Source organism: Rhinolophus hipposideros (assembly GCF_964194185.1).
Source record: "Rhinolophus hipposideros genome assembly, chromosome: 23".
Taxonomy (NCBI): Eukaryota; Metazoa; Chordata; class Mammalia; order Chiroptera; family Rhinolophidae; genus Rhinolophus; species Rhinolophus hipposideros.
Genome location: NC_138069.1, coordinates 23,396,376 through 23,419,850, shown reverse-complemented (window position 1 = coordinate 23,419,850; position 23,475 = coordinate 23,396,376). Strand labels below are relative to the sequence as shown.

Here is a 23,475-nt window from a genome sequence, read left to right as displayed (position 1 = left end):
CCCTTTCCATGATCTCCGGCCAGGAGGTGAGGGGGGAGGGAGAGGGGAATGACAGAGGTGGGGCCTCCCCAAGAGCTGTTGCTCTGCTTTTTCTGGCCACCAGGAACACAGCCAGTCCCAGCCTGGGGCTCCAGAGTTTGAGAGTGGGGAGGCTGCTGCCGGGGATGGGTGCTCTGGCAGGGGTAGGTGGGCCCCAGAGGGGGGCATCTGCTTCTTGTCACTGGCAAAACTCAGCTCGCAGCTGTCCAGAGTGAGTAGGCAGGGCTGACACATGACCTCCACAGCAGCATGGGGCTAAAATTAGAGCGGGCTGGATTGGGGAGGGAGAGTCCAGCCCTGGGCCGGGCAGCCAGGCCTCTGGGTTGGCCACCACCAGCACGGGTGGTGACCAGCATCCAGAGGGAATCCCCGGGCTGAAACAGCAGTCCCACAGTCCTGGGACACACTGGACACCTCCCTCAACCCATGGGGCCGGAGGGTCACACTTGAGATCTCTGAGAACTGGGGGAGCGCAGGTCCACCTAGTGGGCTTCCAGGACGCCTGTGCTCCAGAGGAGGGAGGAAGAGCGGAGGAGGAGGTCTCCCCAGATCACTGAGCCAGCTCCCTGCCTGCCGGCGCACTGTGGATGCTGCTTTTCCTCGCCCTGTGGGCCCTGGTGCCCTGCCTGGTGTTGGTAACCCTCTACTTTCTCTCCTCTGTAGGAGGGAAGAGTGGAGGAAACAAGAAGAACGATGGTGTGAAGGTAAGTCCCCCCGGGAGCCTGCCAGGGCCTGCCTCTGACAGCATTTCTGCCAACAGGGCCTGGCTTTCAGGGCTGGGGCAAGACCCAGGCCTTGCTGATGGTGTTCTGGGCAGATGTGCTCACTCCTGCAGCCATGCCATCCCCAGACCCAGACACCTGGGCTTTGATGACCAGGATTGGCGGAGGCAGGCGGGGGAGGGTTGAAACAGGTGGGAGAGGAAGGTGGCCTGGGGTCGGGGTGGGCACAAGAAAAGGGGCAGTTCCAAAGGAGGTTTCTGGGGTTCTCTGGGGCTGGAGGACTGGTGAGCAAGAGGGTGAAAGAAGGGGACAGAGATGATCAGGTGGGATGACCTCCCCCTTCCCGAGTATGGGCTGGCTAGAATGGGCTCCTGACCCAAAGTACACCCCAGTCCAACCCACAAAACCTGTGGAGGATGGGCAGCCATTACTTGGCTTTAGGGTCCAGAGATACCCCCTTCCTACCAAGGCCTGCCAGTTCAGTGCCAAGCATCCCCTCCTCTTCCTGACCCAGGCCTGCCCTCTGTCCCCACCCCCATGCCCGATGCCCGAGCTACTTCTACACCCCACTGACCCCTCCTCCCCTCCTCTCTCTTCTCCCTCTGCTCTCTGGGGCCTGGTCCCCACTCTCTGCAGCCCTGTTCTCCCTGCCACTGGCTTGCCTTGTGGGTTCTCCTCTCTTGAGATCCTGCCTTTCTCTGAGCTCAGAGCCCTGCTTGGCCAGGGCCCCATGGCTGGGCTGTGCCCAGGACACTGGAAGGTGTGGGACGCTGTCCAAACACAGCCACTCAGGTGGGCTGGTGGCTTCATGGCTTTGCTTGTTAGTGGCATTTATAGCTCAGGCCAACTGGCTTTGCTCTGTTGGGGGTTACCTGGGAGGGGGTCTGGGATAGGTGTCCCAGGCCAGGATTTGGGCCTCCCCTCTGCTGGCTAGAGTTTCCCCGTAGGTACAATGGGTGGCATGAAGTGGTATGGACTCCACAATTTCCAGAATTTCAGTTTTAAAACAGACAAGCAAAAAAAAAAAAAAAAGAAAAAAAAAATGAAGGCAAGAAAACCCTATCTACTCATTTTCCCTTCTCATCTTGGGTGCTTGAGGAATACATAATTATTTGGTTATCAGCCGAAGTTGGTGGTTTTCAAAGTGAATTCCTTGGAACACAAAGCTTCTGAGGAGGCACCTCAAGCAGCAGATGGGGTGGGGCGGGATTAGTAAGTGGGGTCCGAGCAGAAAAGCTTCTGTTCTTCTCACACCCACTTCAACCAGAGAGCCTGGGCAGGCTTAGCAGCTGCAGACTTTGGCTGGTTATTTGAACCCCCTCCCCTGAGCCTGTGTTTCCTCATTCAAGCAATGGGGGTAAAAGGAGTTTCCCCCTCACAGGGCTGTTTGTGAGGATGAGCCAAACTCATGTGTGCTTAGTATGGTACAGGGGTGTGACACATGCTCATGAGGTGCTGGTCAGTATTATCTCTTCTCTTTTGCATATTGGACTTTCGCGTAAGAGTTGTCTTGAAAACAAAGTTTGTTCAAGAAACTATGTGGTAATCCACAGATTTAAAGCCAACTCAGTTTCTAAAGTTAATGCACATGTCCCAAAGCCTGTAATGGAAGTCAGAATTGAGTTTTATTGCTGTTTTGGGTTACGTGTAAGTCAATCCCCTCTCCAATTTGAAAGGGTAATGTGGGGATGTGCAATGTGAGGGCGGCCCAGTGTGGAGCCGCTGAGGCTGTCTCTGGCCCTAGTGCGTAGACACTGGGGTGCTGGGTTCTCTGGGGGAAACCGTATTGGGGAGATATGGGGCAGAGGCCACAGGCGCTGGTGGGCTGTGGCCCAGCTCAGTGGAGGAGGGGGCGGTCCCAGTCGGCTTGGTGCTCAAGTGTGGCCCTGGGAAAGGTTAACTCAGAGTCACTGGATATAGGGTCAGGGCCTCCCTCAGGCCGGGTCTTGGGGCAAAGCCGTAGTCTGGCTCTTCTCCGGGCAAGGCCTGGAGGCAGAGACCGTCCCAGGGCAAGGGCATCGCGTGGTGAGGCTCTGGCTGGCCACCACAGGGCTTTCCGGTGGGTGCAGCTGAAGAAAGCACCACTCCTTCCTGCAGCACAGGACAGATCCAGAGTGATTACTCGGGGTGGGCTGGGTGTGGATAAACAGAGGCTCAAGTGCTATTCCTGGCCTGACCATCTCTCTGTAAGTAGCCTCCTTCCCTTCCTTGTGGTAGAAGAAGGGAAGTCCAGCTGGAAGACAAGAGTCACCCAGGGGCCTTGCCCAGGATTCGGGGCACTCAGTCTGCAATATGTCACTCCAAGGATCCGGTCATGTTTTCACTAAGAGAGAAACTGGACCTCACGTCAAGAAGTTGTGGGTTTGCGTCTGGGCCCCACTGCTTCCTCCCTTGGAGCCCTGGGTCTTCGCTTCTGTCATCTGTGCAAGGGGAGAATCGCAGTTGTTGGCGGGGCCTGGTGGAGTCATCGTGTGCTCCTTTCACCAACACATGCTCAGCCAAAGAGGGGAAATACAGATTGTTCTTACTATTTGGTCCTTAGAGACAAACCACCGATTTCATCTGGGGCTTAACTGAAGAAGAAGTGATTGGTTCCAACGCTGGAGGAAAACACTGACCAGTTCGAGTTGGAGATAGGACATGATACTGTACTTTATGGGCTTTTAATGGCTTTTCAAGGTTAATTTTGAACACACTCCATTACTACCATCCTTGCTAACCTTAGAACCATGCTTTTCTCCATGTGGTTCCGAAAGAGGTGACTCTACTTTCAGTGGAAGCCCCTTGTAAATTAAATTTGAACGTGCTGGTTAGTGTGAGGGTATTAGTATGATCATCGTTTGTGACTCAGGGAAACTGAGTCTTTCTATTATGAAGAAGCAATGTGCCCCTCCCAGCCACCCCTAGGCCTCTACTTCTATGAGGAGGGACCGACCGCTCCCACCCCTCAATCCCACTCACTGCCCCTGTTGGTGTCCCATCCGTGCTGTTGTGACCTCTCTCCCCCATGTCCCATCCTGTCACTGTACGTCCAAATCTGATACAGTCTCTGCTCTGTGTTCCCTCCTCGTGTCCTGCCTGGAACCTCCTGGCCCCCAGGCCACTCCTCAGGTTTCTGCTGACAGCCAAGCCGAGAGGCCCTGTCCCCTCCCACACATTCTGTGCCTGACTTGGCTCCATCCAAGAGTGAGGCTGACACTTAGAGGAGAGAGGAGAGGAGAGGAGAGGAGAGGAGAGGAGAGGAGAGGAGAGGAGAGGAGAGGAGAGGAGAGGAGAGGAGAGGAGAGGAGAGGAGAGGAGAGGAGAGGAAAGACTGACTGCAGCTGCTGGCTGTGGAAGTCATAGGGTCTGGCCCAGCTGGGGCAGATGCAGGGGCCATGAGCATTTACACTGGAAATGCCCAGTGAGCCACACTTGCCGTGTCTGTAGAGGCCCTGGATGGAAAGCACAGGATCACAGGCTCCTGGCACTTAGATGCTTCTGGATCTTGGAGTCCGAAAGCCCAGAATTAGACCCAGGGATCCTCAGAGAAGAGCCAGTGCTTCCCCCGGCAGACCTATCCTGAGGGCATCTCAAATCCCTCCGTGCTCCCTCTTCAGTACAGCAAGGAGCACCGTCTCCTGACCTCTCAGATGTAAGTGCATCCAGGAAGGATGAGCCTTTGAGGAGTAGTCAGTCTGGGTGCCTGGAGGTCTAGACAGGGGACAGAGCCTGCAGGCAGGGGTTCTAGCCTCTGCTAGTGACGAACTGAGAGACCTTGGGCAGATCACCGCCCATCTCTGGGCTCCAGTTTCTCATCTGTGCAATGCAAGTGTCAGTCTTGACCCGCAACCTTCTATGACTGCAAGTCTTTAAGACTCCTGGCCTAGAGCTGAGAGAAGAAGACAATCTACATTTGTCCTCTCTTTCTCTTCCTTTGCTTGGTTCCACAGCCAGTAATATGGGGGAAGCTACAAATCCCCCAAAAGCCAAAAGAAGCCGAATGGCAGGAATCAAAGACTCAAATTCTGGGCTCTGCTCTGTGTCTGGCTGTACCTCAGTTTCTCTAAGGGACTGAATTGATAGGCCAGTCACTAGGTAGCTGTGAACACAAGCAGGATTTCCAAGGCCTCTTGGAGGACTGCTTCCCACATCTGGCCCTGCTCTGAAATCTCCTGGAGTTATCGTTTCAAATGGAGATGCCCAGGCCCCACCCCAGACTGAATTACCTAACTCCACGGAGGGGACTGGCTATGTGTATTTTTGACAAGTTTCCCCAGTGACTATGCCATGCAACCAGGGAGTGGGATCCTTTCAGCAGAGATGCCTGTGGAGTCTAGGAGGAAAGATTAGGCCTCATCCCAAGACTAGATCGCCCTTTAGTCTTTTAAGAGCTTTGGGTTCTGGAGGCTTTAGGCAACTGGCACTGAGACCCAGGGTTGGCTTCCCCCATCAGAGCTCGGTGTAGAAAGAACCCTGGTCCAAGGGAGCCTTTGCCTGGAGTTTGGTGGTTGGAGTGTAAGCCCCAGGGAGCTGTGCACGAGGCCCCAGAACTTCAAGCTGAGAAAGGACTGGCCCTGCCAGGTCAGCTGTTGCTGGTGCCCTGACTCTTCGCCCTGCAAAGGACCACAGAGGTTGACCCTGAGGCCCATCTTCCTTCCAAACCTCCCCTGTCCTTTGTTCCTCTGCTCCCTGCCGTTTTCACGCTGTGTCTTTTCCTGTCCCATCTCTTCTCCTTGTTTTTCCAGAAAAGAAAGTCCAGTTCCAGCGTTCAGTTAATGGTGAGTGTCTGCCGTCTCCCAAACGCCGGTAAATGCTGGGCCTCGAACCCTTGCTCCTGCCTCCCTCCTGCAGGCTGCACCGGGAACCCGGGGCGGGGAGAGGGTGCTCAGGGCGTGCCTGGTACGTGTGCCTCGTGTGACAACATGTGTGTTGTGTGTGCGTGTTGTTGGTGTGTTTCTGTTGACACCTCCAGCTCCATGGCCCAGATCTGACAGTAGACCTCAGAGCTCCTTTGGGTCTGAAGGGTGATTTGAACTTTATCACACATCCAGCCCTTGGATTCTCGCTTCTGCCCGCCCTCATCTCAGGGCTTGGTTGGTGTCAGTTGCGGCGAAGGGTGGGGGCTTGGTTAGGCCAAAGCAGTGGGCGTCGTAGAGCCCTTCTTGAGCAGGGCTACTCAGGCACTGCCGGTGGCAGAGGAGCCACCAGCCCCTGCCTCTGTCTAAAGGTTCCAGTGGTGACATGGTGGCCCACGTCCCTCTTCTTCTGATTGCATTGCTGTCTCCCTCAGCTGTATGGTGTTTCTCCCCCTAAAAAGCCCAGCCTCTCTCATACTGGGCCTCCCTCTTTCTCTTTCTTCCTCTCCTGCCAGTGTGTGTATCCCTTCCCCATTCTGTGGCCACCATGTGCCTCTCTGCACCTCCGCATTCCCTCTTTGCCCCCTCAAGCAGACAGGGCTCAGGAACCCCTTCCAGCCCTTCCAGAAAGGCCAGGGTTCTCTTTGCATCCATCCCTTCATTCACGCCCTCCCCTCTCCCACCCCCACCCCAACCCACCCCACCCCCGCCACCAGCCACCTGCTTAGCTGGGCCCTTCCCCTCCTTAGGCTTGGAAGTCTGACAGGGTTCTTAGGGCAGCACCTGGATGGCAGAACTCATGAGGCTTACAGAAACCGGGCCGCAGCGTCAGGCAGCCGGGCAGCCCCCCACTGGACGCATCTCTTCCTGCTGGTCAGACAGGCCTCACCACCTCCTATGTTCTTTCTGACAGGAATCTTCAGAGAGCACCAACACCACCATTGAGGACGAAGACACCAAAGGTAGGGGTAGTCTTGCCGTCAGCGTCTGGGTCCCCGGACCTCCTGGCAGGTCCCCTGAAAGGGCCCCAGGGCCAACCATGTCTCCTGCTCCTCTGCAGAGAGCATTACTTTGGCTCCTTCCAGAATGGGAACAGTTTCCCCGTGTGGGATACTCAGCCCACTAGTGGTACACTGATGGACTTTTCTTATTGCAGGGGTGAAGCATTTACTTTACTACGTGGTAGAAAAAATAATTTAACATATTCAAGTCATAAATGTAGCACAGTGGTACACATTTTCCTTTGAAAGTGGTTTTGAATTTTTCTGAGTTGCTTTTTAAAACATGAAGAAATGATAATAAGGGAAGGAAAAGCACAAATGCAGAGAGGTCAGTTGAGTAGGGTATGAGAAACCCTGCCGAAGAGCAACCCAAACTGCAGGCGCGACTGTGGCTAGTGGCTAACGGTCCTCAACAGCCCTCCGCTGGACGAGGGTGCAAATCCCTAGATAAGTGTAAGCATATAGTAACAGAGGAACCAATGAGGGCAGTAACAGGAATAATGGCTGCCTTTTATGGGATGCTTGATGTATGCTACTCTGTAAGTGCTTTATATTGACCTGAGCTTCACTGACCCTAGGGGTCAGTGCTGTGATTAATCCCATTCTACAGCCCAGAAAACAGAGGAGACGAGTCAGTTGGCCCCAGGTCCCATACCTGGGAAAGGTGGAGTCAGGTTTTGAACCAGGCAGTGTGGCTCCGGGCCTGGCTGGTAACCACCGCTCTGGAGGTCTGGGTGTTTGGAAAGTGTGTGTGGAGCGTGGAGGAGGGACGATGGAGCGCTGACTTCTGCTTGAGGGACACCAAATCCCTGGATGAGTCAGTGATATCCTGCATCTGGGCCTCGTCGTCCCCCTTGAACAGGGGGATCAGGGAACGCAGCGGTTCTCACACTCAGGCGTGTGTCAGAGCTGCCTGGGAGTCTCTGAAATCTAGAAGAACACCGATGACCTGGAGAGATCACAGCGGTACCAGTGTAGACATTTTTCAGGAGTTTAATTTGCCTCTAAAAGAATACAATGGTGGGGAAAAGATCATTTTATTAGGTAATAAATAGTTTTGCACTATTGCAATTTAGCCTTTAAGGCAGTTTTGACACACGAAACACCATGACTGCCTCTTGACTCTGCCAGGATATGAGCCTCACCCTATATGTGTCCCTCTCAGGTCATTCCCCGCTGGGGGAGGGTCACTATTACCATAACCTGGCCCTGGAACAAACCGGTTTCCTATGATGGCACTAGTCACAACCTTTAAAAATACACGATCTTGAAGAACACCCGACAGGGTTAAATCAGCATTCTGAGTCCCTCCAGTCAATTACATTCCTGGCCTTGCCCCTGTGAATTCTGATTCTGTAGGTCTGTGTTGGGCTGAGACATGCCTTTTCTAAGACATTCCCTGTATTCGAGACTCGCTGTCCCAATAGGAAGATTGGGATTTTAAGGTGACTTGTAGCCTCATAATCCTTGTCTCAGAGCAGGCAGGGACCATGGAGGTGAGCTGGTTCTGTGCTTCTTCACTGGGGTCCATTTGCTGGGTGACCTTGGACAACTTACTCAACCTCTCTGAACCTCAGTTTCCTTAACAGTAAAGAGGTGATGATAACAGTGCCAACCTCAGAGGATTGTGGTGCAGATGAAATACGAGGCTGTGTATAAAGTGCTTATACAGTGCTTGGCATGTGGTAATTGTTTAATAAATCTTTATTTTGTTTTCAACTAGAGCTTGTGCTTGACAGGAAGCCACATGACATTTTTGGAACATCAATCTTACTCAAAGATTATTTTAAGGCAAATATTTATATATTAAACAGACAGAAATATTTGGAAGAGAATGCGACATTTGTATGTGCTATTAATGTAAAATGTGAGCTGCCAAAGACATTTTCCACCTGGGGTGATGGCTCTGGGCTGCATCCCTGAGGCCCCACATTTACAATCATAATTCTCTGCCTTAGAGAGAACAGGATGGGAAAACTTGTGAAGTCTTGAATTTTAGTTCACCTAGGCCCCTTTTACGGAGGGAAACCTGAGGCCCAGTGAGAACATAGGGCACATCCGGGTTATTAATGGCAGAACTGGGACCCCATTCCCTGCCTCCGTTTCCCCACATGTAAAAGGCCATATCTGATGTAAGAGACGCTGGCTCAGCCAGAAGCATTTCCCCGGGTTTGGCAAAAAAGAGGAGGCCTATGCCTCCCTCAGCTTCTCCAGGCCCCAGAGAAAGTTTCCAGAAAACCATTTTCTGGTGTTAATTTGTTAAGTCTTCTTTCTAAGTGAGAATACCAGCTGGTGGGGTGGATTCTGACCTAACGTTAAAGTTAATTAGAAATGTCATCCTCCAGGGAACATTTTCCCCTGAACAAAGAAAGGGACATTAATATTTCAGAGCACCTCAGCCTTCATGCACAGGCCTCTCGCCCTCTGAGCATCCCTGAGCTCTGCAAGTCTTCCCCCCCACTCCCGTAGCTCCTCCCGGTCAGCTCCATGAAACATTAATTTCCCCTCCAACCCAAAGAGCTGCCTCAGAATCTCAACAGTGACATTCTGGGAAATATCAGTCAGGAATGCTGATCCCATCTCAGCCTCAGCATTTTGGGTGCGCTCGAGGGAGTGCCTTAACCTCTCTGGGGCCTCAGCTTTCCTATCTGTAGGGGAGCACTCCTGGACTGTTTGGGTGAACACTTGGAAAATGACAAATGCCACAGGTTACTACTGAGCCGCTGAGGGATGAATCCCTCACACAGCAAAGGGACTGTTGAGGGGCCCAGAACCAGAGTGAATTTTTCTCCAGATTTAAGATCTTTTGTCCCAGAGAATGAAGCTAGGGAGGTTCCTGCCCACTAGGCTTCAAGTATCAGCATATTTGGTGTCCTGAGGGGCTGGAGGCACAGCCAAGTTAGGCACTGTCTCAGGCTGTATTAATAGAGGTATAGTATCCAGCATGGGGAGGGGGTAGACAGTGCCACCCCAAACCTGATAGTCTATAATATCCAAGCCACACTTGGGATTGTGTGCTTATGCTCAGAGAAGCATCAAGATAGCTCAAAGACCCTTGGAGAGTAGATGGCCAGCTTGAGTCAGATCCTGCAAACCACATCTTGGAGGCCTTCAGCCTTGAGAAGAGAATTGTCAGGGAGAGGGCGTAGACTCTGGGGGAGCAGGCACGGGCCCCAGAAGGCAGAAAAGGACCAGAACTATAACCAGGGGTTTTCAGGGGGACAGATTCCACTTGAAAGAAGAATGAGGCCGGCACCGATGGTGAGAGCTGTCCAACAGTGTGGCAGGCTGCAAGCCCCAGTTTCAGCCAAGACCAAACCGTCACATATTAGGCTGCTGGGAAGCACCCCTCGCTGAGCTTAGAAGTTGTCCTCAGGAGAACTTTCAATTCAGAGTCTTGCAGATGATAAGAATCAGAGCACTCATTTATGGAGTGCCAGGCACTGCACTGAATGCTTTACGTAATGCATCATTATTTGCATACATGAATTGATATAAAAGGCTTGGAACAGTAGGTGGTTCTTAGGGAGTATCACACAGGTATTAGCTACTTCTATTGATATATTCTTAACTCACTTAATCCTCAGAACTACCCTACGAGGTAAGCACTATTAGGAGCTTCATTATACATATGGGGAAACTGTGCCCAAGGTCACACAGTTATTAAGTAGCAGAGCCAGGATCCAAATTCAGGGACAATGGCTATAGAATCCATGCCCTGGACCACTGTGCCGGCTTCTCTGAGATGGCAGTGAGAAGTAGCCCAAGGAGACAGGACATTAAACACAGGCTCACGGATGATCGCGCTGGGAGAATTCTTAAAGTGCAAGCAGAGGAGGCGAGGGAGGTGGCACAGGTCCCGTGGCCATCCATGAGCACATGGACTCACTCTGTGTCATCACTTTTGATTTCGTGTGGGAGAGGCTAGAATGAGGTGTCTCCTGGCAGGGGTGAGTTTCTTCCTATCGTTGGTCTCCAGCTTCCATGAAGAAGGGCAAAGTTGACTAGGAGCTCAGGCTTTTGGTCTCCTAGGGACAGAGGCTATCAGGTGACTTGGGCAATTCCAGACAACAGGACAAAGACAGCAGCCCCCAGACCCTGGTTTGGTGCCATCTACTCATTCATTCATTCATGCCGCCTCTGCCTCAGCCCCAGGCAAGGCCCCAGAGTGACCTGGCAGAGTGCGTGGTCTAAGATAGACTCATTCCCAGCCCTGGTGATTCTTAGCAGAGCCAAGAGAGAAAGAATTCATCATTCACTGTGGTGATTGACATCGAAGATAATTGCTACATTTGCTGAGCACCCACCATGTCCCAAGAGCTCTGCTGGGCAGGGGCGCCTGCCCTGAGGGGCATGTGGTGTGGGCGAGAGTGTGATGGGCTTTGGAGCTACAAATGTTGGTTGGGCAGTTGGTCCACCGGTGCAGACTATTAAACTTCCCTCACATCCAGTTTGCTCATCTGTGACATGGAAGTGTTAATAACCACATGAAGTTGTGCTGTGAGCCTTCAAGATTTCAGAGGCTGAGCACACAGCACAATGCCTGGCATACTCATTCATTCAATAATGAGTGCCTTTTGGGGCAGGCCTGTTCCGGCTCCAGGGATCCAATGGGCCAAGGGCCATGCCCCACCCTCCATAGAGCTCGTATTTGAGTTGGGGAATAGACAAGCATGTGGGTCTAATATGTTAGAGAGCATATTGGGGTGCCCGAGTCCTGTGGAAAAGGTCCTGGGCTGGGAGCCAAACTCTGTACCCTATGTGTTCTCTGTGCTTGGGCAAGTCATAACCGCTTACCGCGCCGTCATTTCCCTAATAGTTTGATAAGGAAGTTGAGTCCCTGGTCTCCAGGGGTTCTGCCAGCCTGGACGTTCTGGGACTCTGTGTCCTCTGGTTCTGAGGTGAGCTCCCTGGTATGAGATGGCACAGGCAGTGATAAAGAAAGAGGCAGAGACAGGGCCTCAGCCAAGTGTGGTCTCTCTTCCATGTTCCCAAACTGAGAAATGTCCATCTAGCTCACTTGAGGCTTCTCCGTAGGCCAATGAGCTGACCAGGTTTAGAGCTAAGCTTGAGCCTGGGGGAGGAGGTCAGGAGGGCCTTCCCCTTGGGAAACCAAGTGAGGCTTCTAGTAGGACTGGCCTGTTGGAAGCCAGGACACCTGGCTTCAAATTCCTTCATCACTGAAGCTGTCTTCTCGGGTGTCAGGTGGGGGAAACTGGCCCTGCCCACATCCCAGGGTGTCTCGGAGGAGCAGATATGGCAATTATGTGAGAGGATGTAGGACGTGGCACTTATATGTGTACCTACTGCGTGCCAGGCTTTGTTCCAAGTGCTTCGTGCACATCATTTCATCCCAGCCTGGGAGGGGCACTATCATGTCATCTGACAGACTGTGAAACAACTTTGTGGCCCCCAGTTGCACAGCTGATAAGGACCTGGGCTGGAATTTAGATGAAACCTGTCTGGTACCAAAAGCTTGGGTTCTTTTCGTATGTTTGGTACTGAATGAATGAGAGGTGATGGTGTCCCCATTTTACAGATGGGGAAACTGGGGCTCAGAATATCACACATCTCATAAGAAAAGTGACATCTAACAGTGTTCCTGAAAGATAGAAGTTTGTGGTGTTTCAGTGGTGGCAGGGGAGGCCAGGTCTCAGCAACTGGGATTCATTATGCCTTAGAAAATTCTGGAAAGCTCAGTGCCTGATTCCTATAGGCACCCAAATGGAGCAAAAAGCTCCTCCAGACCTAAGGAATTGCAGCCCCAGTTTGGGGCATGGGGGGAGGCCCTGGTTCATGGCTACTAGTGACAACGGCCACAGTTGACCTTGTTTTGGTTCAGGAAGTGTTAGGGAAGCATATTTTGGAGCTAAGACCTGGTTTGAAATCATGTGTAGTCAGAATGCCCACCGTCCATTCTTCTGGAGGCAAAGGCTGCCAGAAGCCTTTGGCTCTATCCTTTGTAGTTTGAGGGAATTTTCATACCTTTTTTACCTTTCTGGGCCTTGGTTCCTTCCTCTGTAAAATGAGAGTAACGATACCTACCTGCAAGGGACACTTTGAGGATAAATGAAACTATACGAGGACTTCAGGTCCCAGTACAGGGTCTGGCACATGATGAGGACTCAGGAAATGGTAGTTGGTGCTTCATTACTATCACGATTCTACTATTTCTGTGTCCTTTCCTGCCCTACAGTGCGGAAACAGGAAATTATAAAAGTGACAGAGCAACTGATTGAAGCCATAAGCAATGGAGATTTTGAGTCCTACACGTGAGTCGGCTGGGCCCATCCTGCATGTCCTGCCCGGATTGTTGTTTGGGGGGTCTGATGGCTAACTTTGGGGGTCCTCGTTTCTGATCCTCCGTCACTCACTCTGCATGTGCTGTGAATCAGAATGAACTCAAATTTCTGCTTTACATTCAGACTTTATGCTTTTCTTAAAGCTTTCTGTTCACAAAACTTCTATATATCTCAGTCCTGCTTCTCCCCCTGCTCCTCATATCTCATAACCCAGGAGGGACTCCAACAAGACTCCTTTGCTTCCCCAAAGAAAGAGGGGGTGGTTTCCACTGCATCGTGGACCACCTCAGGAGATGAGCTGGGGAGGAGGGGAGGGAGGCAGGCCCCTCCTCAGTCTTACCACCTGGGCTTCCATCCTCGCCCTGGCCCTCCTCAGACCTCTGAGCTCAGCCTGGCAGGAGTGGGAAGGAATCTATAGGGTGTGTACCTCCAGTGAGCTGTGGGGCAGAGGAGGGAAAGGGAGCAAAAGGACCTCAAAATGGACACTTCAATCCTCTGGGGAATAAGGCAGGTGCACGAAAATAACATAAAATGAAACAGGTGATATGAGACATCCCTACACACCTGGGCCAGTCGTGGGAAGAGTGGCTGCCTGCAAAGGCTGAGCTGGAGCTCCCCCTGGTGGTCACCCACACCCTTCCGGGTCTGGTCCAGAAGCAGACCCTCAGACTGCCCTCAGCCCGCTCCAGGGAGATGGAGGATTCTGGGCCTAGGATTGGGATTCTCTCAATTTCTCAGCCAGGGCTGACAAGGCCTGGGCCTGGAAACCCCATGTATGCTTTTTGGTGGACAAAACCTGCCAACTAAGACAGAATGACCTTTGCCTGTTGAGCTCAGGTGCGATGGGAACAACCTGGCTGGCACTGGCAACTTGGGCAGCCTGAGCTTGGTTTCTTCTGTGCCTAGGAGCTGAAATTAGTCTCCCAAAAGCTTGGCAGGCCACTGTGAGAGGGTTTCAACTGCAGTGGGTGGCAAAGTCCCAGAAATCTACCAGTTATCTCTGAAGGAACAGGGGCCTTGGAAGGTGTAGGTGTGAGACTGAGGCCGCATGTATGTGTGTGTGCATGCACTTCTCCACACGTGCACGTTTGTGACTGTGTGCACAGGGGGTGTGCACATGTGTGTCTGCACGTGTGCACTGGGTGTTGCATAGAAGCATGGAAATGTGCCATTAAGCAGGTTTTGCAGCCATCCCTAGAAAGAGCTAAGTGAGCCGTGGGAGAGCCTGAGAATGGCCCGGGTAGGACACGGCAGGGAAGGAGGAAGAGAGGTGGCTGCTGTGGACTCCAAGCCTCACAGTGCCATTTCTGGGGACCTCCCCATGATGTCACTTCCTCTGGCACCTGTGGCCTACCCTAGGTTCTGACCCCTTGCCATGACCTCTGGGGCCTGGGGTGCCCCGAGTCTGGCCCTGTGTAACCCTGGAGAAGCCCCTTTGTCTCATGAGCCTTGGTTTCCTACACATACAGTTGAGTTGGAGCAGATGGTCTCCAAGTCCCTTTGGAGGTAGCGACCCCCAGACACCTCCTGGAGAGGGGTTTCCTCAGCGGGAGTGCTCAGTCTCCCTGAGGCTCAGAGCTCATGCCCTCGGCCTGGGAGGATTCTGCCCCTGGAAGGGTCCTGAGCACCTGTATGGTCTAAGCACAGCTCCCCAGCCCCTGGCTAATCCACCTGGAGAATCTGAGGTCCTGAGTAGAGAAGCGAGTTGTCTGGGCTCAGTCACACTGACAGGACAGTCGGGGCAGAACAGGGACAGAGTACCCTGCCCTCACCATGATGTCCAGTTCAGAAAATGTTGGGCCTGACACCCTCCTCCAGGGTCTCCAGCTCCTCCCCAGGTTGGGATTTTTGCTTGTCCGGGGACACTTCCTGTCTCTGGCTTCATCGTGATTGTCATGGGGGTCCCTGTTGTGCCTCAAAAGATCCTAGAGAACTGGGGGTGGGGGAGACAGATTTTCCCTTTCCTCACCTGGCTGTCAGGGTCTGTGGGAAGACTGAGGCCTAGAAGGGAGCACTGTGCTGAAAAGACACAGCTGGCCGCCTCCCAGGCCACCCCCTGCAACTTCCTCCCAGGCATTGCTTTGTGGAATTCGATTTTCCTCATTTACAGAAGAGGAAACTGAGGCTCACAGTGAGGGCTGCTGTTAACAATAGGGCACCTTTGTTTAAAGTAGCAAAATGCACCCCCTCCAGGGACATACCTGCTTGGTGAGCAGAAGTCACTATAACACGAAGGAAAGGGTCCACTACCTAGGAAGACAAATTAGGAAAAGACCGCTGTGGATTTGCTGCCCTGGGCGAGACGTGAGGTGGGGATGGGATGCAATTTGGAGAGTAGCATCCAGGCTGATTTGTCCCCACTGGCACCTAGTGCAGTGCACAACTCTGCACACCATATGGTGCTCTTGCTTGGAGAGGTTAAGCCACCTGCTGGGTAAATGGCAGAGCCAGGACCTGAACCCAGGCTTCCCAGTTCTAAATGGCACACACCAGTCAGCGATGCCCCACACTGTGCAGTTGGCGAGGCCATGGCCATCCACCAACCTCACTGATCCTCCGAGGTGGGTGCAGTCACTGACTTCACAGGCTCAGCCTCCTGAGGTCCGGGCCCCTGAATGAGATGGTGGCTCCGAGATGCCACTCCAGCCCCTCTTTCCTTTGACTTCCTCCCCCCAGGAAGATGTGTGACCCCGGGATGACGGCCTTTGAACCCGAGGCTCTGGGGAACCTGGTCGAGGGCCTGGACTTCCATCGATTCTATTTTGAAAACCGTGAGCAATTCCTTCTGTCTGGGGTGCCTGTTGTCTGCTCTTGTTCTGTGTCACAGATGGCACAGCAGGGTGACGGGCAGGGCCCCAGGGCAGCTCAGGAGCCAGCGAAGAGCAAGATCCTGCGTGGACAGGGCTTGGTTCCATCGGGTTCTCTCACCTAATCCTGGCCTGTCTGACTGCCAGCTGTCCCCCTGTAGCTGAGGATGGGGACCTGGGATAAGCATGACGAGACCCCTCAGCCCTCTCTTGCCCATGACCCAGGCAGGGTTATTCTGATTTTATAGATGAAGGAGCCTTCCCAGCAGGGCACACACCCAAGTTACACTGATCTTGGCAACCGGGACCACCCCAGCTGCCCAGCTGGTGGGTTGTTACTCAAGTGCCCTCTGTTGGCGGGCAGTCTGGGGAAGTGGACAGGCCCCGAGCTCACACTGCTGTGCCTTGCCTGTTTGTCTAGGTCTCTGTCTGCATGTCTGTCCTTTCTGGGCCTCTCCTCTGCAGGAGAGACCCGGCAGCTTTGCGACCAGGGACTGTCAGGGGCTGAGACTAGGTGTGACCTAAGGCGCTTCTGCTTGTGTCCATGACTCACCTTGGCCAGGGGTCAGACAGGGATGAACCAAAGCACACAGCTTAGGATCATCAGCTCAGGACCCAAAGGTGGCATGTCCAGGGCCCCCCAAAGGGAAGGCGTGTGCCACTGAAGTTACACTAATTGCTTTCCGAAGCATGTGAGCACCGCTCAAAACCACATGGGTTCTCACAGTGAGAAAGTTGGTCTCTTTCTAAATTCACTGTCAATATGTCTGGTTCCATCAAGGGGAAAGGCTCAGTCGGGTGCTAGTCTGTCTTGAATACTTCTTAACACTTTCTAATTGACCTCTTCATCAAAGATAGGGCAGTCTCAGGTTCAGATCCCTAGCAGGCAAGACTATGGAGCTAACATTACATAAGTTTATTTCATTTTTACTGGACTTACTATTGAAATGTTATCCTGTGATACTGGTTGTTCATTAATGATTGTGCTAGAAAGCGCTTTTTAAATAAATTTATATCCATTAATAAAGTGAATCGATTTAAGGAAATATGTCAATGAATGAAGTAAGTACAGGTGGCATTTGTAGATGACTAAAATAAAGGTGGTATTGAGGTGACTGAAGTAGGATCTAGTCCAATTTTTCATCACACAGAAAGGGAAACTGAGGCCCAGAGAAGAGAAGTGATTTGTCCAAAGAACACCAGAAAGTTGGTGGCAGACCCCAGTCCTGAGTCACTCAGCGCCTTTTCCTTTCCCATGCTCCCCTCCTCATCTGCCCATTAGTAGCCCCCAGCTGGACACTGCTCGCCTGCCTGTACCCAATCTGACTGAATCTTATCGAGTACAGAGACTCAAGAGCACCACCAAAAAGCTGGGAAGAAGCAAGCTGCATTTTTCCTTGATAAATCAAACTCTGATTCTCCAAGGCTAGCAATGGAGGTTGACTTCTCATGTGAAGAGAAGTGGCTGGAACCCAACCGTCCCCATCACCCTAGAGCTCCCTGTCTGGTCACTGTGCCATCTCTCTCCTGGTCTCTCTGGGAGCGCTGGTTCCCTAGTGTGTCTTTACAGAGCAGAGACTGGGCTGAGCTGGCGCTAAAGGCTCAGGGATGGCAAATTGGAAAAGAACAGAGAGAAGGCCGTGCTAGTCCTTAGCCTGCCTCCAGGCAGCACAGCCCCCTGGACTCAAGGCAAGAACATCTAGTCACATCAAAGGACACCCAAGAGTAAGACCCAGAGTAACTGCCGCTCTGAGCCAAGTCCCACCCTCTTGCCTGCTTCTTCCTGCTGGAGGACCTGGCCCTTTCTCCCATGCCATCCTCGAAGGTGGATGTTGGAAGCCTACAGTCTGTTCGAGAGACACCATCTTAGGATAGTTTTTTCTTTACAAATGCCCCTCAGGACCCCCCGCTGTCACCAACAACAGGATGGCTCAGTGCCCTCAATAATGCTAAACTCTGTCCCTTCTGGGATTGTGGTAGATCGTCCTAATTGAGTCCCATCAGAAGAATTATTTCTTTTAGGTCGTACTGCATTTCTTTCAGAAACTGGCCCAATGTGGGACAAGTCAGATTGCCTCTCTGGATCTCAGTTTTCAGATCTGCTAAATGGATGTGTTAAACTAGATGGTCTTGAGTGCCTCCAGCCCCAGATGCTGTCGAGGCTGCTTACTGAGGCCTCCTTGCATTTTTTAGGAGACCCACTGGGTGACCTCAGACCCCTGAGGTAACTCCCAAGCCTATAACACAAAAGCTCTACCTTCTCTCTGAGAGACCGGAATTGTAAAAGGCATATCTAAAACTCAGTGATTTTGAGTCCTTTATCCAAAGGCTGGGTGGAGTGTGATTATGATGTTAGTGGGTGAATACTGTTGGAAGCTGTCTGTAGTCCTGGGGGGAAAAAGACATTTTAGATTTTTTCAGGAAATCAGTCATTCCCAAACGTGGCTGAGCATCAGAATCGGAGGGTGGGGCAGGGGCAGGGATTTTTAATACAGATTCTTGAATTGGCATCTCTAAGGATGGAACGGACTGACTCTCTGTGGTGTTTGGACCTACGTTTGTAGGGCATGCATAAGGGTCGCTCTAGAGCACAAGATTCTGCTGACCCCTGTCCAGCCCCTCCCTGGCTCGTCTTTCTGTGCTTTGGTTTTCCATCTTGCTGAAAACTTAGGAGTTCCTAGAACCAAAATAATTACTACTACTACTACTACTACTACTACTACTAACAATAATGGTGTGTCTAATATTTCACATAGAGAGCTGATTTCAGGTACTTTTGTCAGTTCTGTCAAGATTCCTAGAGCCGTGCCTGTCTCCCTAACTTTGGAAAGCACCATGACCTCACCCCAGGACCACCAGTACCATCCTTACAATTCCAACATTCTAAGATTCTACTATTTTAATATTTCCCAAGTTGGCATAATTCTACATGTTGAGAGTAGAGAATGCAAGTGAGGGGCCCCCAGGCCATATGTGCCCTGCACGTATGCTTCATGTGGCCTGCATGTTGTTTTCAATTTGAATTAGATGCCAATAATGAAGAATGAGGCATTTCCACATACCATGTTTCCCCGAAAATAAGACCGAGCCGGACAATCAGCTCTAATGCCTCTTTTGGAGCAAAAGTTAACATAAGACCCAATCTTATTTTACTATAATATAAGACCGGGTCTTTATAATACAATATAATATAACATAACATAACATAACGTAATGTAATATATAATATAATATAATATAATATAATATAATATAATATAATAAACGTTCGCTCCAAAAGACACATTAGAGCTGATTGTCTGGCTAGGTCTTATTTTCGGGGAAACACGGTAGAAATCCAGATTTCTAGATTCTTTTGAAAAAATCAGAAGGTGTGACAACATGTGTCCCACTGACTCATATAGCAACCACCAGGGAAGCTGTGTACGGAATACCCTCTGGAGACAGGACACAGTGTGCTATTTACCAGTCTCCACCACTCCCTATTGCCTCCCTGACCCAGAGGCAAAGGGCCAGTTGCCATTTACCATCTAATACCCAGCTCAGCCCCTCGTTTATGTTCTTGCCTGGCCTCTATAGGGATCTGGGTTTGCGATTCTGGTCTAAAGTCATCTGATTCTATAATCATCTTAACCCTATATTTTTGTGTGTCTGTGACACTGTGATTCTAAAATTCCATTCCCCTGTGCTTGAAGAATTTGGCGTGTCTGAAATCCATCGTATCTAAGCTGGGATATGATCTAGTCATCTAGAAGTTCTGCCTTGACTCCCAGGTAACCACACCATGTTACAGAGACATGGAAATGAGGCAGGCAGAGGGGTCTCTACTGGGAGGGTCGCTGGGAGTTGGGGAAGTGAGACGGGAGGCCCCCCATTTGCATCTCCTCGGCCCCCTCCCGTCCCCGCTTGCAGTGTGGTCCCGGAACAGCAAACCCGTGCACACCACCATTCTGAACCCCCACATCCACCTGATGGGTGACGAGTCTGCCTGCATCGCCTATATCCGCATCACACAGTACCTGGACGCCGGCGGCATCCCACGCACGGCCCAGTCGGAGGAGACCCGTGTCTGGCACCGCCGGGACGGCAAATGGCAGATTGTCCACTTTCACAGATCTGGGGCGCCCTCCGTCCTGCCCCAGTAAGAGCCCCTCCTTCCTGCCATCTGTCATTAGGACAATCTAAAGGAATGGGGTGGTGTTGGTCTGTCTGCAAGGGGGACACATTGGGGAACCTGGCTGCTGGAATGCCATGGGGTTGGGGCTCGGCGGGTCCCACAGGCAACAGTTTGAAGTCCATCTAAGGAGGTGGGGTGGGGTGGTTGCCCAAGGAAATCAGGGTGCTCTCAAAAGCACCCCCATTACCCACCACACATACTGTGTCTTACAGTTGAAGGTCCAGGCTGGGGGCACTGTTCCGCGGAGATCTACTCTTCATCCGTGGAATGTGGCTGCTGGTTCTCCCACTTGGATTTTGCTGGAATCCCCCATCAGTCACCCCCCCACCACCATCATCTTCATACCTGCATCAAGAAAACCTGCTTGTTCACAACAGTCATCATGTCTTCAGAGCAAATGAGCACATCTCCCCGCCTGCTGCTTCCTGTCACTCTCTCTGTCCTCCGCCAGGGCAGGGCTTCCTCAGCCCTGGGTGCCCTGGGTGCCGGCCCCAAGGACCCCACCTGGCTGTCATTGGCCGGGCTGGCCTTGGCTGTAGTCCAGAATGTCCAGCTATGTGTTCACCAGGGGTTGGGGAGAAGAAGGGGCAGAGTCGGAAGGAATGTGGCATTGCCCAACACTCTCCCTGATCTCACCTCTTCTGGGGGTCCCCCTAGGAAGGGAAGATGAACCCCCAACCCCCAGAGCCAACCTCTGCTGCAGGAGAGAGAGAGGAGCAGACGCCAGGAGTCTCCTGCCTCAGACTGCCTCCCTAATTCTCCTCCTGTCCTGTCCTGCTCTCCAGGTCTCTGCCTGACCCTTCTCCCTCAGTGTGGGGAGCGAGAGCCTCTCAGGGTGCCCCCACTGTTTTCCCTCTTCCTTCTCTGACGTTTACCTCTAACACTAACCACTCATTCCACCCTTCCATCAGGCCCGGAGAATTCCAGCTTCGTCATATCTGAGGGAGAGAATCTGATTGCTTTTGGGGGGCAAAAGAAAGCAATGTTTAGGTATCACTTCTACTTGGACCGCATGCCTTTTTATAGCCAAACTTCTGTGTGTTTCGTAAATGGATTTTGCGTTAATGGATATTTATGTAATAACTAGACCTCTCAATCATTGTGAAGAGGGTTGGGTTGGGAAAAGAGGTGGGAAGAGGGGTGAAGGGTAGTTTTTCTCTGTTCTAGGTCTTTTATTTTTCTTTTTTAATGCCATCTCTGAGATGAACTTAGTCACCTGTCGTTACCCAGGGCTGAGGTGGACTCAGTCCCAGCAGGAAGGTCCTCGGCCATTTTGGTCCCAAGGTTCCTTTCAGGACTGAATCAGATGTTAGTGCTGATAAGAAGCAGTACATTGGGGCAGAGGTAGGGGGAGGTTGTCAGGATGGAAATATTGGACTTTCTTTGTTTGCCTCCCCAAGCAGTGTCCTTACCACCACGTTTCCCAGAATCTCACCCCATCTGTGTGCCACCCCCAGCAACCCCCCCCATCTCTGGGGGTGCTTCATGAGCATGTGTCTTCATCGCCCACACGCTCGGTGTCTGCTGGTCCAAGCAGAGCACTGGAATATGTACTCTTCACACCTCGTCCTGCAGCCATGGGTCAGCATCGCGCTTTCCCTCTTTCTTTTCCTTTTTCGGGCCCTCTTCCCTGGGATGGACGGATGTGGGATACCTTGGCAAGTCCACTAGGACCTACTGTCTGCACTGTTTTCTTTGCATGACTTTATATGCAGTAAGTATGTTGAAAAAAAAAAAGAAACGAAGAAAAAACACTCAGCAAAACCAATCTACATATTTTGGACAAAAAAAAAAAATAGAGGTTGTATTCTCAGTGTCCGACTCGGAATTATGTTGCTGCCTCTCTGTGCTTTTGGCCTCTGTGTGGCCGTGTTTTGCCAGCATGAGATACTGTCCCCTCTGGAGGATTTTAGGGGAGGAAAAGCCACATCCCCAGGGATTTGAAGGAGGCACTGATTCCCCTGAACCCTCTCTGGGGAATCCTGGATGGTGGGTGGAGCAGGACTGATGCAGGTGTTTGATCCAGACCTTTCTGAGTTTTCTCCCATTGTGCTGTCAGCTGGGCTCTTTCTCAACTGCTGCTGCCCCGGGGACAAGTGAGGCAGGCAGACCGGGTCTACAGGCCAAGTAAGAGGCTGCCCCGGCCTCCTGGTCTCCAAACTGGTCGATCACTGGCCTCTATCCTTGGCAGAGACCCTGCTGCCGAGGCCCAGGGGTGAGCTTCCCCATAAGGCCAAGTGATCCCAGCATGCCAGCAGTGAAGCCACTTGCCTCCCTTGTGAGCTGCCAGCTCCCACAGCTGCCCCGAAAGCCTAAGGTGAGGGTGTGGCTTTCCAGGGGATGTTGCAATTGCCAAGGCCAAGTCTAGTCACTTTTTCAGCCTTGGTTTCCCCATCAGTTAAAGGGGTTAAATATTCCTGCCCAGCCTATGTTGCAGGGCTGATGGGGGATCACATGGGATGGTGAAGTGAAGCCCAATACGCCTGTGAGAACTGACAGGGTTAGTCACTGGCTAGACTTCTGTTCCATTTTGGACTTGACCAGTCCCCTTCACTACCCTGTCTGCCCCTCATTCCCCTCTTTGGTGCCCGTCAACTGCTTATCAGCAGTGCACTGTGGAGACAAGAGCCATGGGTTGGGGGTTATTAGGATTCCCAGGCAAGTCCTTTCCCCACGCTGGCCCTCGGTTTCCCACCAGAGGAAACTGAGCTGGAAGATACCAACATCCTGCCTTTCATTTGCTGACACACCCCCTGCCCACTGTGTCCCTCTCTAAGTGCCAAGGAAGTGGAAGCAGGGCCCTACCCCAGGGTGCGATGGCCCCACTGCCAAGGCCACGCCTACGGGTGGGCAGCCAGCCGATGTGGACCACAGGGCAGCATCGTGATCCTGAGGCAGCAGGCAGGGGAGACTGGCAGACAAAGCGGCCCAAAGCCCACCCCCACCAGACAGTCAAAGTCTGTGCTCCTTCAAAACATCCTGTAGATGCAAAAAACTCCAGACCTAAGACAAGACCTGGGCTTCAGCATGCAAACACGTTTACAGGAAAGTATTCTCCTGGGTTCATGCCCACTGGGGCACTACCCCTGACCATGGCCTCCTGTCTCCCTTCAAGAGGAGACACTCTAGGGGGATGTGTTTGCCAGACTCCCCATGCTGGTTTCTTTGTTACTATTTGTTTGGGGTTTTGTTTCAGTTTTATCTTTCTTTTCTTTTTAAAAAATATGTGGCTGTGAAATTGAATGACCACTGCTCAAACCTTCTGCTATTTGGGGGGAGGAGGGTAAAATAGGGGTGTCTGTTTTATTCTTGGTGTTTTCAGTGCAATAAATAGCTACAAACTTCTGTGCACTTGCTGTCTCCCTGTCTTGGTCAAGCACACACTGGGAGATTTTTGTTTCCTGTTCTAGATCTCCCCAGTTGAAAAATAAAAATCCAGGTCTTCATTCTGATTGGATCAATTTGATCACATGGTCAAGGCTGAGCCAATCGCTGTGGGACTATGCCTGGCTTTCTCTCAGGCACATGAGGGGCCCTTAACAAGAGCAAAGGGGATACCACAAATAGCCAACGACAAAGTCTCCCTCCT

General features: G+C 52.0%; 1 protein-coding gene across 2 annotated transcripts in view; it reads left to right on the top strand.

The window, feature by feature from the left end:
* The window catches only part of CAMK2A (calcium/calmodulin dependent protein kinase II alpha), a 61,328-nt gene extending 38,091 nt beyond the window's left edge, over nucleotides 1-23,237 (top strand). Inside the window, exons 13-19 of one of the 2 annotated variants that reach the window (XM_081035185.1) lie at nucleotides 703-743; nucleotides 5,489-5,521; nucleotides 6,513-6,561; nucleotides 12,797-12,872; nucleotides 15,579-15,673; nucleotides 19,622-19,850; nucleotides 20,099-23,237. In XM_081035185.1, the coding sequence (XP_080891311.1) occupies nucleotides 703-743; nucleotides 5,489-5,521; nucleotides 6,513-6,561; nucleotides 12,797-12,872; nucleotides 15,579-15,673; nucleotides 19,622-19,850; nucleotides 20,099-20,102 (527 nt within the window). In that variant the 3' untranslated portion in view covers nucleotides 20,103-23,237. The remainder of the gene's footprint in view (nucleotides 1-702; nucleotides 744-5,488; nucleotides 5,522-6,512; nucleotides 6,562-12,796; nucleotides 12,873-15,578; nucleotides 15,674-19,621; nucleotides 19,851-20,098) is intronic. The other variant, XM_081035186.1, reaches the window with a different exon arrangement.
* The last annotated feature ends 238 nt before the right edge of the window (nucleotides 23,238-23,475 follow it).